This window comes from Protopterus annectens, chromosome 10.part0 (genome assembly GCF_019279795.1).
Source record: "Protopterus annectens isolate FY-2018-M chromosome 10.part0, PAN1.0, whole genome shotgun sequence".
NCBI lineage: Eukaryota > Metazoa > Chordata > Ceratodontiformes > Protopteridae > Protopterus > Protopterus annectens.
The window spans coordinates 18,170,036-18,188,228 of NC_056744.1; the positions used below are offsets into that span (position 1 = coordinate 18,170,036).

General features: G+C 41.0%; 1 protein-coding gene across 7 annotated transcripts in view; it reads right to left on the reverse strand.

The window, feature by feature from the left end:
• Nucleotides 1-18,193, reverse strand: part of LLGL2 (LLGL scribble cell polarity complex component 2) — a 2,451,001-nt gene that overhangs the window by 122,873 nt on the left and 2,309,935 nt on the right. For all 7 annotated transcript variants that reach the window (XM_044084955.1, XM_044084956.1, XM_044084957.1 and 4 more), the window contains exon 23: nucleotides 1,184-1,231. In XM_044084955.1, the coding sequence (XP_043940890.1) occupies nucleotides 1,184-1,231 (48 nt within the window). The remainder of the gene's footprint in view (nucleotides 1-1,183; nucleotides 1,232-18,193) is intronic.

Consider the following 18,193-nt stretch of genomic DNA (forward strand, 5'->3'; position numbering starts at 1 on the left):
AAAGCTCCTAAACACAGATCTATGTTCAGATCCACCATCCAAAGATCAGCCTTGCAGGCCTTACACAACTCAGGTGGTTTTCTACGGCTTAAAAGAGTTTCTCTAAGTGTCAACACGTTTAGCAGTTTTCTCTACAACATCCTATATCAGAAGAATATGAGGAAAGTTAATCAGTGGCTATGTTTTTTTCAGCCCCGATATTCTCAAAGTACTCCCTTCTTGGAGATGCAAACATTACTGCCTCAAAGTATTCTTTAAAAAAGGTTCACATTTTTTCTAAATACATCAACTTCAGGAGGCCAAAGTACTCCCTTCTTGGAGATGCAAATATTACTGCCTCAATTAAAGTATTCTTTAAAAAAGGTTCACATTTTTTTCTAAATACATCAACTTCAGGAGGTCCACTAGATGAAACACAGGAGGAAGCATCACTCTTAATCATTCCATAATATTCCTCCTCTTCCCCCAAGAGTCGCAATAATAACCCTTCTTAAGGGTAACGACAAAAGTGTACAGGGTATTTCAAGTTGAGGCATCTATAGCTGCTAAAGCAAAATAAGGTAAGACAAAGAACATGGGAGCTCTGTGAAGCTATCCACTTGACGTAGTCATGGACAAGCCTCTGGGTAATACTACCTGAAGCATGGTTACAATCACTGAAATTCCTTCTTCTAGCAAAATCTTTGATTGTTAAGATCTTTGCCTCTACATTTTTAGCCGTGCTACAGTTACTAACAAAGGCTAGTCACAACGGTACTGCTGAAGTGGATGACCTCTGCCTGTACAGCATAACTAACTACTCTGAGCTCTCAGGACATTCAACAAGCATTGAAAGTGGCAAGAACTAAAAATGACTTGAGCCAACATCAGATCTGAATAATCAGGCCACAAAGCATAGATGGCTGTAACTAGTGCAAGACTGATGTAAAACAGAACTACACTGAAGGAACTGCTAGCAAAACTGACAAAAGTAAGATTAATCATATGTTTGGCTACAGTTTGAAATGTTTCCTTCTTAATTAAGATCATATTCTTTTGGTGTACAGAAAGATATGGGTTGCAAAGGTGGACAGAATGTGAAAAGGTAACAGTCAACTTCTACACTATTTTAATAGTTTGTCTGCAAACACACATACACAAAGGGTTAACTTAAAGATAAAAATTAAACAAAAGGCACTTATACCTTCATCATTCAGCAGGGCATGCTCCATCATCTTCCCAGTTTTCCTTTCTGAAACAAAGGAAACAGACATTATTCAGGTATAATGTTTGCAAGTTCAAGGTGGGAAGAGGGTCAAGGGATTTGCAGAGCAGCAGGAGGATACAAGTTCCAAAAACACAACTGTACAGATCCAAAAGCAAAATCAAAAGTGCAAACTATAGTACATTAAGCTAAAAGGAGAGAAACACTTCCAGAAGCGTACTTGCCACTTTGGGAGTGGAAGCATACATTCTTTTGTAAAGTAGAAATAATGACTGAATGTCGCTATCTTGGCAAAATAAATTAAGATGGCCTGCTCTTCCTCCTCCTACCCAGTGCTAGTCTGGCATCTATTAAATGAGGACATTAGCATACCAAGAGATGTCCAGAGTTCTAAGAACCTGGCAAGTCGTTCTGACATACACCTATGGCTAATCCCATGACATAGAAACTCTGCTGCAGCACTGACCCCTATCATGAATAATACCAATGATTAAGTAGAAAAGCATAAATAAAACTCTCATTCAGCATAAACTCCATCAAATGCAGTAACAGTACCCAAATAATCCTGACAGACGCCTCATTGTTCACTTTCTACCATGGTAATATTCACATCAACAAAATGCTAACCTGTTCTTTACAGCTGCCTGTCGTGTTTGCCCCTACAGCAAAGTAGCACAGCATTACTACAATATACAGTCACAATAATTACATATATGTTTCTACCAAAACAAAGTCACTTAAGTTTTCTGAATTCTGACCTGGCTTTGTAGAAGGATAAAGCTCCTGACTATGATCCAGACAACCAGAGTTACAATACTGGCTCATGTAAGGGAACTGCAAAGTAAGGAAGGATAGCAGATGGTCTGGGTTTGGCTGTTTCACCACAGAAGTCAGAGGTTTTCAGGCATTCATGATAAAGATATTAACCAGAGACAAGGGCCTGTCCTACCAAGTGTTTTTTATAACTTAGTAAAATGTAATGAATTCTGTCGGTAATTACTGGTCACTGTTAATTGTGCAGGCAGTCTTAAAGCGGTCCTGACCAAAGTTAGTCACATTTTATACGCATCAGTCTGCATTGTTGACTAAATTCAGTCACATTTTACATGGTAGCAGCCTACTAGTAGTTCTGTTTAAGATGTAACTTCTAATTAATTTTACAGCATTCAATTTAGTGTTGTAGATTGCTTTGATGGCTGCTAAAAGAGAAGCTAGATGTTACTGTCCCCAACTTATAGCTGCTTAAGTATCTTAACTTGCCTGTTCTACTTTTATTTTACACAGGTAGTGCAAGTGTCCAAGGTCCCTAATTCTTCCTGCTGCTCCCCTACGAAAAACTCTGGAGTTTGCCCTGTCCCAGCTACACACTGTTTAAAAACCTCTAACAGCTACACCACTGCAGCTTAAAGTTAAGGGTTTTCATATAGCTGCTCTCTGCCGGCTAAATTTTGTACCGAGTGATGAGAAGCACCACTTCTACAAAAATATTTATTTCTATTCATTCCAGGATTAATCAGCCACCTATGCTGCCCCAGTTAGTGTGTTCCTGATAGTAATTTGTCCTTAACTGACCAGTTTCATTTCTCCAGCTGATCTCTGCACTATCCAACCATTTTCCCCAAAGCACATTTACTGCCATTATGGTTTCTTAAGTCTTTTTCTCTCACTGTTTTTTGTGTTATACTCTTTCGGGGGGGGGGGGTCCCACATCGCTATGCACAGCTTTGCCCTCCAACCTACCCCATATCATAACTTGTATATTTGCCTAACTACTCCTAGGATCTGTATCACTGGTAATCAACCAATCAAAACTAACACATCACTATTCCCAGATCACTCAGTTGGCCTCCTGCCAATAAAATTCTCTGTCTGATCTTCACAAAGGTCATCCAGCATACCTTGCCTCTGTTCAAGAATTAAACACCCAGCCCCAACTCAACTTATCCTTACAGATATCTTGACTCCAGCTAATTAATGCTCTTTTCCATCTAAACTTCAGCTCTGTTACTCCCATAACTCAATTTCTTGACACTGTTAACCATGCCGTATAACATTATATTCTAGAATCTCTTAGCTTCACACTGTATTACACAGTTAACACACCACCGCCAGTACCTCTCTTTACTTCTCCTAACATTCTGACAAACTCAGCATTAACTCATCAATGGCATTCCTTATAATTAACTTAAGTGAGATTAGAGGTCTCATTTACCCAAGCACTTCCCTTTTGTTCTCAAGGTATCCTTGCAGCTATTCTATAAATATTTGCTTGCTCTTGTACTTCTACATTTCTCTATTACTAACTGTAATTTTCTTCTTCCTTTGCATATTTCTGACTTACAGAAGTACACTGCTACAGCAGTAAAACTGTTTTAACAGAATATGTCTCAGATAAAATGCCTCCTCCTTTCCTCCCACTTCTTCCTTCAGCAGATCCCTCATCCTCTCACTCCACTGTTTTCACCTCGTACCCATGCTTATGTCCCATTTCATCCTTTATACAACTACAACAGTCTAGGCAATAGAAAGCATGTGCAATTTAACCTTTGCACAAAAACTAGTTAGCAGATAGGCTGTTCATCTTCTACTTTTGCCAAATCCTCTTTCCTTTTAGTCTTTTATTGCCTAACCTAACTGCTCTACTTTCTATTTCTACTCCAACAGTTTAAGGGGCAGATAGACTGCAACATATATTTCTGCAGATAGCCTAGGTGGCATGCAGGCTCATAGGTGCCATAAGTTGTTAAAGACCGGGGGGGGGGGGGTGACAGGGGCACATAGTGAACTAAAAAGGGATATTTTTTTTTTTTTTTTTTTTTTTTTTAACTATTTGCTACCACAGCATAGGTTCACTTGGAGGACATTTTAAGCTTAGCCAATTCGGACATTTTAAGCTTAGCCAATTCCCTTTTGGTGCTTGAATTAACATTTTCTGATTGGTCTTAGCTATCCCCATGGCTGATAAGTGTACATTAGCCCTAGTGAGAACAATTGTGATCATACCATAGATAATTTGAGGGGGCCATGTAAGGGATGCAGCATTTAGGAACTGCCTCTATCCATTAGTGGCAAGAGGGGAAATCCTGAAGTACATTTTCTATTACCCATCATCAAAAACTGCCAACAGGTCAAAAAGTAACTAAAAAAACATATGCCAAGACCCTGGAAGAAAACACAATGAAGCTTACGGACACAGGGCGACTTAGTCAAGCCTTATAGTTGTTGATTTAACAGTGTAGTCCACAGAAATCCACAGGATAAAAACGCCAAGGAACAAAGCTTTTCAGCTGTTAAAATAGTTTAATCCAAGCATTCGCTTCACAGGAAAAAAACACTGAAATCACACTAACGCTCCAAATGCAAGTACGTTGTTTCAAAAACTTCCTTAGATGTGGGCTGGTAACTGCATCAGTGCATATATATACATCAATTAACATTTAAAACCACCAATCTCATGCTGCATAGTAAATAAGGCATAATTGAAACGTATGCCATGAAAACTTTTAAAGGCACATTCTAAATGCCTTATTTATTGCATAAAAAGTACTATTGACCTAATTGTACTAATAACAATCAAATATCATACCAGTTGTCTAAAAGTTTGCAAACTCTTTGATACATTTTTATTACTTTAATTTAAACTTTAAAATCTCTAAATCCTTTTAAAACCTTTTCTAAAACAACTTTTAACACACTGCCATCTTGTGGAACTAAGTTGAACTACAATTTCCTATTATAAAGAATGTATGTTTCGTAGGAATTTCTCTGAACCCAGAACGTATATGGAGTAACTGTTGTAATCATGCTTACAAAATTCAGAGAAATACAGTAATAAGCAGCTATCCATGTTAATACAAATATGTTTAAAATTTTCATGTTAAATAAATAAATGAACAAATAGCAAAATGCAAAATACAAATACTTTAAAAACATTCTAAAAACACTTTAAAAATTATTTCAGTTTCTTGATGTCAGTGTAGTTCATCTTGTGTTGAAAAATATATTGTTGAAATGCAACTGAGATAACAGTCCTGACATGGAAATTAGTTAATAACTTAATAATTAAGCAAACAACTACACTGTTAAATCAACAACTACAAGGCTCGACTAAGTTGCCCTGTCCGTAAGCTTCATTGTGTTTTCTTCCAGGGTCTTGGCATATGGTTTTCTATTACCTATCCTTAGATCCAAGTTGCATTTGAATATGGATGGATGAGCTTTGCTTTATCTTTATGGATAGTCTGTTCCGGAACAGTGGTAGCCTCTGTGATATATATCCATCTCTCCACAACATTCAGTTTAGAAACCTAGATGGAGTATTTCTGATGCCATTTAACTTGCTGATGTTCACTAGGTCCATCTGTATTATGTCGGAGGATGCTTTGTACGCCAGACCTGTCACCTCTAAGCACTCTGTAGGATACTGAGTATAGTAATAAATCTTTGAGGTGTTCCATGCAAGACCTATTGTTTAGGACTTGTATCCTTTTAGTACAGTATCTCTGAATGTATTCCAATTGTTGCATGGGACTGGACAAATACACGCCAAAGTGGGCATAATAAAAAAATGATTGACATAATGAGAGCTTTGTAAAGGGGGATAACAACATCTCTAGATCTAGTCACAATCAATTTGTGTATAAACTGTGCAACATAGAAAGGCTTTAAGACTCTGGGCACATGTTGGTCAAAAGTTAGGTCACTGTACACACAAGTTCCCAAATGCCAAACAACTGGATCAGTTCTCAGAGGGCATTGTCATGATTTTGATACCAGTTATTATTTGGGACAAACCTTCCTGCATGATGGTTGAGTCATTTGGGGATTCAATAACTTCTCCTATCTTGCAGTCATCTCAAACTTAGCTGACCAAAGCTCTTTGGTATTTCCTTTTACTTTTAAGATGTATATGCCAAACAGAAAAAGTCTCAGCACCGAACCCTGGGGGACTCCATTGCTGACTGGTCTCTTCCCCTGTTTTGATCTCCTGCATCCTGTGAGCCAAGTTGGCAATGCAGCTGGTGATGTAAGTGTTTGCTCCTACATTATTCACCTTTTGTACAACACCTGAGTAGGGGATTGTCAAAAGGCTTGGTCAGATCAAGGTAATGCGGTGTGAACTGTTTTACCTTCATCCATTGCTTTGGTAACAAGAGTAAAGCTTAAAATTTGCCCATGATTTTGAGTCTTTCACACTTCCCACTGGGTTGTTTTTAAACACATTTTTAGGGCTATGCATACATGTATGCATTCCTTGATTCACCTTCCTGATTGTATTAAATTATATTCCTTGTATAATACAGTACCAGTTGTTAGAATGTGTTTTAAATCTGTAGTTTTGAACAGTTTCCCAACAAGCAATGAAACAAAATGTATGAACCAATAATGACAAAACAAAACTACCCATTTTAGAAAATTTCAACCATAAAAGGCCACTCAAACTTCTCATAATCCACCAATATTAGTAAATATGCAAAATGTTTGCAGAAGTAAGTCATCTAAATAATTCCACATTTAAGGGATCTGTAACTAATGAAGAGGTCGCTGCTAGGAAACAACTCTATATTTCATTGTTTCATCTAAAAATAAATTGGCTGTTGCCCTTGAAGAATAAATTGCCTATGTTATATTAAAAAATGATAAGCTAATAATATTGCAACAAGGAATGGATGACAAACTGATAACAGGTTCATAGTTACTAGGTAACTCCTCCAAAAGAGGACATTCACAAGACTGTAGCATCCACTCCCTTTAAAATACAACATAGTACAGTAACAGCAATCTGCATACTGTGGGAGTAGAACCCACAGCCTTCTGCATCAAAAGTAAGCTGCTACCTGTTGTGCTAACAATGCAAACGGTCTTGGAATACGCAGTGCTAAACTTCTCTTCCCCTGAAGCTCTCAGCTCCTTGTTTCATAGTTTAGTACTAGGCTATCTGCCCTGGGGCATTTGTAAGCCTAGCCATAGTGATGTGGCTTTCGCCACCCCATGAAATGGTGCAAAAATGCACAGAATAGATTTAGAATACTGTGCCTCTGTCTAGTAGTGACACAGTGAAGGTCCCCTTGTATAATAGAATTAGTTTACTGTGCCCCTGTCTAGTAGTGACACAGATGTGACCCCTGGGGTAAACTTACGATCTCCCATCCGCTCATCAAGATTTCTCTTGAAGAGAGTTGGTGAGGGGCTCTGCCTAACATGAACTGGAATTCTGTTACAGAGCATGGGAAGCCTCTGGGTTATGAATCTATCCCTCCAGCATGTCCTAGTCATACTTGTGCCGAGGTTTAAGTCTTTAGCTCTCGTGGTTCTGATGGATTTGGATTTTTTGAGGTGGAGCATGTCCATCAGTTCCTGATTGGACATGGCCTTGTACGTCAGGCACAGATCACCTCTGAGCAGGCGGTATGCTACTGAATAGAGCTGGAGTTTCTTTAGTCTGGCAGAATAAGACATATGTTGGAGACCCTTGATCCTCTTGGTGAGGTACTTTTGTGGTCTCTCCAGCTGTTGCAAATGCCAGGTGAGGTACATACCAAATGGGGCATTGTACTCAATCATGGGTCTGATGAGGGAGGAGTATAGGGGTACAATGACATCCTTGGATCTGGATGTGAATCCCTTCATGACAAGGTGTGCAAGGTAGAATGTCTTTCTAACCACTTTGGCAACGTGGGTGTCAAATGAGAGGTCGCTGTCGACTTGGGTCCCTAGGTCTCTGATTATTTTTTCCGTACTCAGTGGGTTGCTGTCTATGTGATAATTTGTGGGTACTTTGTTTTTCCCAAAGGGGATGACTATACATTTTTTGGCATTTAGTTTAAGGCCATGACTCCGGCACCAGTTGTCCGTTTCTGTGAGGCCTTTTTGTAGGATGTGTGTGTCCACTGGTGTATTGATTATGGCGCCTAGTTTGCAGTCATTTGCGAACTTTGTCAGCCACAACCCTCCCATGTTTGCTTTAACATCTGAGAAATAAATGCCGAACAAGAGGGGTCCCAGGACAGATCCCTGTGGGACACCACTTGTGACTGGCTTTGAGTCTGACACTGCTCCAGTGATTTTAACTTTATGGGTTCTGTCCTTTAGCCAGTTTGCAACCCATCTAGTGACATAAGGGTTTACATTTAAGCTGTTGAGCTTATCTATGATGCCTGAGTGGGGTATTGTGTCGAAGGACTTAGGCAAGTCCAGGTAGGCTGTATGGACTGCTTTGCCCTCATCAATGGCTCTAGTGACTGTTTCGAAAAAGTCAACCAGGTTCAAAAGGCAGGATCTGCCCTTTACAAAGCCGAACTGGGTGGGATCAAGTGTCTGTAGGTCCCCAATATCTCTGTTTATGAGTTCCATAATGATTCTTTCCATAGCTTTGCAGACCAGGCTGGTTAAGCTTATGGGGCGGTAGTTCCCAGGGTCTGTAGAGGTACCCCCTTTGTGGAGTGGGACCACTGTTGCTGTACACCAGTGTTCAGGTACATATCCTGTAGTAAGGCTAAGGTTAAATAGCATTTTTATGTGCGGGTTTAGCTCCTCTTGGAGTACATGTAGCACGCAACCCGGGATACCGTCAGGTCCCATTGATGCTGTGTTTTTAGCTTTGCTGAGGGCAGCTCTCACCTCGACACCTGAGATGACAGGGAGATTACATTCAGCTGGGATAAGTATTTCTTCTTTTGGGGGTGAGGGAGGGGAGAAATTTGCACTGAACCTGTCAGCCAGAATGTTGGCAATATCTGTGGGTTCAGTGTATTTTTTGTTGTTGTGAACTAACTCTGAGCATATCTGAGGGTTTCTGCCCAGGTTTCTAACATAGCTGAAGAAGGCTTTGTGGTTGTCTTTAGTGTCCTTAGCGATGTTTCTCTCAAAGTTGGCCTTGGATGTTTTTATGAGAGAATGTCGTTTTCTGCTAGTGTTGATCAGAGATGTCTTCCCTTTATGGGATTTTGCTCTGTTGTGCAGTGGCTTCCTTCTTTTGTTATACAATTTGTTAATGGCTGAGGTCCACCAGACAGGACGCTTGCCTTTGGTGGAGAGGGACTTGGATTTATTTGGGATTGCATGATCCATGCATTCTTGGAGATGTCCATAGAAAGCATTTCTGAAGGATTCAGCATTCTGGGATGTGGTATCCACTGGCCCAGTGGGCTTAAAGGATACCATCTCAGTCTTAAGAAGAGTGAAGTCTGCTTTTGAGAAGTTTTTCACTGTGGTCTTTTGTGCTGGGGGTGGAGGTGGGATATGTATATCCAGGGTGATTAGTTTGTGGTCAGATTTCACTAGTGAGGGGTATACCTCCGGTGTGGAGCATTTTGTCCCCATGTTTGTGATGATCAGGTCTAGTATATTATCTCCCCTAGTGGGAGAGGTGACTACTTGTTCCAGTGCATTTGAATTTATGAATTCCAGGAACCTTTGGGCTAGGGTGTTAGGGCTAGAATAACGTACCCAATCTATGTTAGGGTAGTTGAAGTCTCCCAGTATGATGGTATTTTGTGATACATTTGTATCCTCCAATGTCTTCAGGAAGGCTGAGTTTGGTTCCTGAGATTGGGAGGGTGGTCTGTAACATGCTACCAGTTGTATAGCAGTTTTGCCTATGGTTAGTTGCACCTGTATGGTCTCCGATGCTTCATGTGTTGCTACTAACCTGGAGGTGTGGGTGTCTTTGATGAATATGGACACTCCCCCTCCCTTTGTGGTTCAGCCCGGGATTTGGGGCCGAAAAGCATGATACGAGGTATAGCCTGGTAGCGCTGGGGTGCTCTCAGGAGCCTTGAACCAGGTTTCAGCTACTGCACAGACGTCGATGTTCTCCATACTGAGGAGTGCATCGAGTGCCTGCATCTTGAGATTTAGACTTCTGGCGTTGAGCAGCATTACCCTTAGTTTGTTTCCATTTTTGTTTTCTAAGGAGGTGGGTTTGTCTTTTGAGCCTTGCCTAAAAAAGGCACTATGGGGGTGGCAAGAGCCTTAGCCAATATCCGGAAGCCCAGTGGTGACAGGTGCAAGCCGTCCCTTGAGAAGCAGCGTGGCTTGTCCAACATGTCATCCCAAGCAGACAGACATTGGATCCCCTTAGAATGACACCAGTACTTGAGCCAATTATTAAAGCTGAACATCTTGTCTTTGTATTGTGGCATCATTCTTGGTGAGGGCAAGATGCTGCTCAGGGTCAGGGTCATACCAGCCTGGGCTTCATAATCAGAGAGCTCCTCTAGGTCTCTTTTCATGTAGTCCAGGGAGGTATGTCTCAGGTCATTCACGCCAGCATGGACAATGACGGAGTCATATTTGTACTTGCTTTGGAGTGACCTGAGTGCGTGTGTTATGTGGCAGATCCTAGCTCCCGATAGGCAGCTCACAGTCACCCTCTCCTTGTTCAGCCTGGTAAGCGGGACATCAGTGTGTCTGACTATAGAGTCACCTATTACTAGTGTATCAGGCATGGTGTTTGGCCTTAAGGGCTGTGATTGATCGACACACTGATTTATTGAAGTATGTGCTGCATGTGTTTTGTTTTGAGGTGGTGGATTTTTGGATGTCTGCTTTGGGAGCCTCTGTTGTTTTGGTAAGTTTTTTATTAGAGCCTCCGAGTATGTCTTTGTGTGTTTGGTTTGCAGTTGTGATAGGTCTATGTGGGACTGGGTTTGTTGTGTGTGTGGTTACCATCTCCTCCTATCTGGTCATGCCAGCCCTGAGTTGAGAGAGTTCAGCCTCCAGTTTGGCTATATAGTTGCATCTCTCACATGTATTTGTGTGTGTTGGGAGGAGGAGAGGGTTGTCTGTGTACATGAGACAATTGTAGCATTGTCTCAAGATACCCAGATTAACCAGCTGAACTGGAGGAGACGCCAGTAATCTACCACTCGACATGCTAGAACAGTATAAGGGAGTGCTGTGTCTTTAAGGGAAGTGGATATTCACAGGGGTGGTAGGTGGATGTAGTGCTTATTTATTTAACATTTTTTAAACCAGGAAAGTAAGACTTGGAAGAAAGCCAATTTTCAGCAGAGGCCCAGGGAGAAATGTTCCAGATGCATGTCTTTGGAACACGGGATGAAACCAGAGTACCCAGAGGGAACCTACCCAAATACAGCGAGGACATACAGACTCCACACAAAGGGCACCCCAACCAAGAATCAAACCACATAACCTCTTGCTGTGAGGCAAAAATACTACCACTGCACCATCCACTTGACACAACTAAACCTCTCAGTTTCACAGCAGAAGAAATCTGGCAAAAGCCAAAATTTACTTGGGGGGGGGGGGCGCCCAAAGGGCTAAAACCAGAGACAGATTTTAAATATTTCTTGTATAATCTTAGAAAGCTGCTAAAATAGTGTTTTGCGTTACTGTGCGTTTCCAAATAAAAAGATGGTAAGACTGAAACTTAAAGGGTTTTCATTATGATTTGCCAGAAAGCCACAAATCTTAAGAGGAACAGACCAAATGTATGAGCCAAACTCCCTGAATCACATGTGGTGGTGTGGGTAGAAAATGCAGGACCCTTTACCTAAGGTACATGGTTTGAGCCCAATTACACACACACATGAAATATCACTCTGGAGCTACACACAAGACATATTGCTTTTGAGCTACTGCATAAAATAAATGGAACTAGCACCAAATGGTCATCACTATCACTTTGGAGCTATGGCCCTTTTTGATATAAATCCAATAGCACTGTACCTACAAACTCTAGCACATAAATTATTCCAGACATTAATCAACTTGAATACATCCTTGGTCAAAGCATTACACTTGTAATTATGTGCAAATGACCTCTAGAAACAGTCATCAACATCTTGGAATACTATGCAGTCTCAAGTGTTACCCAACATCAGAGCCCATTCTAATGTAAAAATAACTGACTGTAAATGTTTTGAGACCTTGATGACAATTTGTAAATATCATTCTAAGCAATGCCTCAAATATTTCACCAACTTTCACACTGTTCTCACACCACCATGGGAACAGCCAGCAATTCCTCGTACAGTAAACTCATGTACTGTAACTTCCTGTTTTCTATTCTGTATATTTGAAATACAGAATTAAAAATGCAATGCGTACACTAACATTACTACAATCAAATCTGTAACAATCTGTGTACCATTTTGTGACTAGTTTGATTACGGTATTGAGGGAAATTCCAGCCACTTTACAGAATATAGTGGGATAAAGAAAGATTTAGGCCAATGGCAAAGTGAGCTATCTAGCTACTGTATAAAATAAATGGAACTAGCACTAAACGGCCATCACTATCACTATGGAGCTACTGCATAAAATAAACGGAGCCAGAAATATCACTTCGGAGCAACTGCATAAAATAAATGGAGCTAGCACTAAACGGCCATCACTATCACTTCGGAGCTACTGCATAAAATAAACGGCCATCACTTATGAAATATCACTGACTTACTCCAGAACTGGAGCTTTAGACTTACTCCAGAACTGGAGCCTTAGAAGAAAGCAGTTATCCACGGAGCTAACACTTGGAAGCCTTATCAGCAAGAAGTGCTTTCCATGCACTTTTGTGTTTAAATTAGTGTGCGACGTGTGCATAAGTCCTCCACCCCCCTCGCCCTGTGGTTCCAGCTCCTATGGCTAAACTGCCCTATTCAGAACATTTCCATCATAAAGTTTCCATCATAAAGGTCTACTTCCACACACAACTGCATTTTAAATTTATTGTTTGAACATTTTTCCAGTAGGCAATGAAGCAAAATGCATGCACCAATAATGACAAAACTGCCCTATTTAGAACATTTCTATGATAACAGTCTACTTCTACACACAATAAATACAGATACACAGTAGTGTAAGCCATAGGCATGTTGCACAGCTTCTTGAACTTATTTTCAATTGGGGGGGGGGCAAAAGGCCAAAAACCAGGGACACATTTTAAACATTGCTTGTATAACTTTGGAAAGTCGCTTGCATAAAATGTTGTGTTACCACCATGCATTTCACTACAGAGTATTGAACCCAGAACCCTGTGCACAACAGTCAGAGCAACATACCACTAAGCTAAACCAGCACTTTCTTGAAAGACAGGAAGACAAACTTAAATAGCTATCATATAATTTAGTGAATTCAGTTCTCACTTCTCACCATAGCTCTCAACCTCTTAGCACAAAAATACAGAACAAAGCCAATAATGGGGGAATACAGCCCCAAAATAGGGACACATTTCAAATACTGATTTTATAACCTTAGAAAATTGCTAGAATAAAAGGCTTTGTTTTACCACTCCTGCAAACCAGAGGAACAGAACAAAAATGTGAGGCACAAATTCACAAGTGATGGTGGCTAGGGACTTTAGGCTCTTTTTACCTGTTCCCAAGGTACAGGGTTTGAGGCAGAGTACCTCTAGCCACCAGATGTATCCTGTTGGACACACACACACACACACACACACACACACACACACACACACACACACACACACACACACAGAGTAAATGACATTTTTGAATAGATTACAAGTTGGTAGGTATTATGATTATTTTAGTAAGCTCTCTTACTAGAAATTTAGTTGCTAAGAAATTGTTCGTGACTCTGTGGTTGTGTCTACTGCACATTATATTCATAACACCTGAGAGCTGCTTGCATTTAACCCTGGAAGTCTGGCATAAAGGATCTCGTACCTTATTACTTAAATATACTTCATGGTTTCATTCATTCTTGAGCTAGAAGTTACCTCAGCTGCACGCATCACAGACTAATCGAGCAGTCCAAAAAGAAATAGTTTCACACTGTAACCCTTGCAATAAACTAAAACAGTCCTGCTGTTCAAATTAAATAAGCAATCAATGGATCCATTGCAATCCAGAAACAAGGCAGTATTGACGAGTGGATGACTTGGAGCGATTGTACTGGACATGGTGTGACTTGCAGATCAGTTGGCAAATGGTCTTTTCCTTAAATACAAGCACGTTTTGGCATCTATAACATAAAATCAGTTAATCACCCTGCAGCTGTAATGAAGATAGCTTACCTATAATGCAGTTTGCCACCAACATATTTTAATGAAAAGAAGAAATACTTCAACACACAAGCACATTGCGTAACAAAATTGTCTTTCCTGCGTTCTTATGCAATCCTAATACGTAAATGTGGAACCATATATCCAGTAGCCACAGTACAGAAATGATGCACCATTGAGATCACTTCAAAGATCTGCAATTTGTAGCAGAGAATTAGGTGCGTTTAAAATCTGCAACGCTTTGAACATTAATGTTGTACTTCCTGGGTGATTAAAACAACTACCAGTAGAAATATGCTTGAAGTCCAACAACTTGTACTAAATTGCCCATTACATCATTTCAACCATTATCAAGGAAGAGCCTGATTTCCAAATTAAAACTTAAGACTTTCACATGACAAATAATTGCAGAAATGGACACAGTAAAAAGCATGGTTTGATTAGCATTGCGTTTGTTTACCTATGATTTGTTAGAAATATACATGCCATGGGGTGTATTTAAAATAAACAGTCACTGTATTCACCTTCTAACCAATTCTGTCAAAGAAGGGTTTGAATCATAAATGAAATGTGGGAGTATTCCAATAACACGGCTATATTTTATCTGTTTGCATGTGTGTGTGTATTAGAAAGGTTGTAGTCTTGCCTTTATGTCCATTCTGGCATCTTAACAATCCAGACAATTACTGACCTGTGGCTAACTTCAGGGACTTAGAAAGCATGGCCTTCCTCCCCCCTTTTGTGGCTGTTTTCATTATTTAATGAAACAAGTAGGTCAAGGTTCAGTACAAGTCTCGAAGGATTAACTGCAGCATGTTTGCTGGTAGTCAGATTAAGAACATGAACGTTAAGCATTTGAAATATAGTCATTAAAAATAACATAAACAAATAATTCACAGGTTTAGCTGACTGTATTGGTCATGTAAAGTATCCAAAACAAAAAAAAAAAAAAAAAAGCAAATATGTCTACCCTACTGGCCCACCCATATTCAGTCTTAAGTAACAGAATTTGTGCAGTAGTAGTAGCAAAGTAATATTGTAATAGGGACACACATATGTCCTATGAATTTTAAGCATTACAGTCCTTCTTTGTGCCGGTCCCAAGCCCGGATAAATGGGGAGGGTTGCGTCAGGAAGGGCATCTGGCGTAAAACTTCGCCAAAAAAATTAATGCAGATACCAGTATATATTTCCATACTGGATTGGTCAAGGCCCGGGATAACAATGGCTGCAACCACTACGTTAGCCAACAGGGTGCTGGCCGAAAGAGGAGAAGAGGCGGAAGGCATGGCCAAAGGCAGGAAGAGAGAAGAAAAGCTAGGACTGTGGTAGTGAGGGTCAGAACTTTGAATGTTGGCAGTATGACTGGTATAGGGAGAGAGCTAGCTGATATGATGGACAGAAGGAAGGTTGGTATATTGTGTGTGCAATAGACCAGATGGAAGGGGAGTAAGGCTAGGTGCATCAGAGGTGGGTTCAAATTGTTTTATCATTGTGTGGATGGGAGGAGAAATGGCGTAGGAGTTATCCTGAAGGGACATTATGCTAAGAGTGTTTTGGAGGTGAAAAGAGTGTTGGACAGAGTGATGTTTATGAAGCTGGAAATTGATGGTGTAATGATGAATGTTGTTAGTGCATATGCTCCAGAAGTTGGGTGTGCGATGGATGAGAAAGAAAAAATTTGGAGTGAGTTGGATGAAGTGGTGATGACTATACCCAAGGGTGACAGAGTGGTGATTGGAGCAGAGTTCAATGGGCATGTTGGTGAAGGGAACAGAGGAGATGAGGAAGTGATGGGTAGGTATGGTGTTAAAGGAATGAAGAAGATCAGATGGTAATGGATTTTGCGAAAAGGATGGACATGGCTGTGGTGAATACATATTTTAACAAGAGGGAGGAGCATAGGGTGACATACAAGAGTGGAGGAAGATGCACACAGGTGGATTATAATCTTATGTAGGAGGGCCAGTTTGAAGGAGATTGGAGACTGTAAAGTGGTGACCGGGGAAAGTGTAGTTAGGCAGCATAGGATGGTGGTTTGTAGGATAACGTTGGTGATCAAGAAGAGGAGGAGGAGTGTGAGGCCAGCACCAAGGATCAAATGGTGGAAATTGAAAAAGGGTAACTGTGAGGTGGAGTTCAGGGATGAGTTAAAACGGGCACTGGGTGGCAGTGAAGGTTTACCAAATAGCTGGGTAACTACAGCAGAGCTAGTAAGGGAGACGGCTAGAAAGGTGCTTGGTATGACATCTGGAGAGAGGAAGGACGACAAGGAGACATGGTGGTGGAATGAAGAAGTACAGGAGAGTATACAGAGAAAGAGGTTGGCAAAGAAGAAGTGGGATTGTCAGAGAGATGAAGACAGTAAACAGGAGTATAAGGAGATGGGGTGCATGGCAAAGAGAGAGGTGGCGAAGGCTAAGGATAAGGCATATGAAGAGTTGCATGAAAGGTTGGACATTAAGGAGGGAGAAAATTACCTCTACCGATTGGCTAGACAGAGGGAACGAGCAAGGAAAGATGTGCAACAGGTAAAGGTGACAAAAGGATAATGAGGGAAACATACTCACAAGCGAGGAGAGTGTGTTGAGGAGATGGAAAGAGAACTTTGAGTGGTTGATGAATGAAGAGAATGAGAGGGAGAGAAGGTTGGATGATGTGGGAATAGTGAATCATGGAGTACAATGAATTAGCAAGGAGGAAGTAAGGATAGCTATGAAGAGGATGAAGAATGGAAAGGCTGTTGGTCCAGATGACATACCTGTGGAAGCATGGAGGTGTTTAGGTGAAATGGCAGTGGAGTTTTTAACCAGATTGTCTAATGAAATCCTGGAAAGTGAGAGGATGCATGAGGAATGGAGAAAAGGTGTTTTGGCACTGCTTTTTAAGAATAAGGGTGATGTGCAGAGCTGTAGTAACTACAGAGGGATTAAATTGATCAGTCACAGCATGAAGTTATGGGAAAGAGTAGTGGAAGCTAGGTTAAGAAAGGACATGATGATTAGTGATCAGCAGTATGGTTTCATGCCGGGAAAGAGCACTACAGATGCGATGTTTGCTCTGAGAGTTGATGGAGAAGTATAGAGAAGGTCAGAAGGAGTTGCATTGTGTTTTTGTAGACTTAGAGAAAGCATATGACAGGGTGCCTAGTGAGGAGTTGTGGTATTGTATGAGGAAGTCGGGAGTGTCAGAGAAGTATGTAAGAGTGGTATAGGATATGTATGAGGGTAGTGTGACAGCGGTGAGGTCTATGGTGGGAGTGATGGATGCGTTTAAGGTGAAGGTGGGGTTACATCAAGGAGGATCAGCTCTGAGCCCTTTCTTATTTGCAAAGGTGATGGACAGGTTGACAGACGAGATCAGACAGGAGTCCCCGTGGACTATGATGTTTGCAGATGACATTGTGATCTGTAGTGAGAGTAGGGAACAGGTGGAGGAGACCCTGGAGAGATGGTGATATGCTCTAGAGAGAAGAGGAATGAAGGTCAGCAGGACTAAGACAGAATATATGTGTGTGAATGAGAGGGAGGATAGAGGAATGGTGAGGATGCAAGGAGTAGAGGGGGCGAAGGTGGATGAGTTTAAATACTTGGGATCAATAGTTCAGAGTAACGGTGAGTATGGAAGAGAGGTGAAGAAGAGAGTACAGGGAGGATGGAGTGGGTGGAGAAGAGTGTCAGGAGTGATTTGTGACAGACGTGTACCAGTAAGAGTGAAAGGGAAGGTCTATAAGAGGGTAGTGAGACCAGATATGTTATAAGGGTAGGAGACAGTGGCATTGACAAAAAGGCAGTTGTTTGAGCTGGATGTGGCACAGTTAAAGATGTTAAGATTTGCACTGGGTGTGACGAGGGTGGACAGGATTAGGAATAAGTATATTAGAGGGTCAGCCCAGGTTGGAAGGTTTGGAGGCAAAGCCAGAGAGGCAAGATTACGTTGGTTTGGACATGTGCTGAGGAGGGATGCTGAGTATATTGGGAAAAAGATGCTAAGGATGAAGC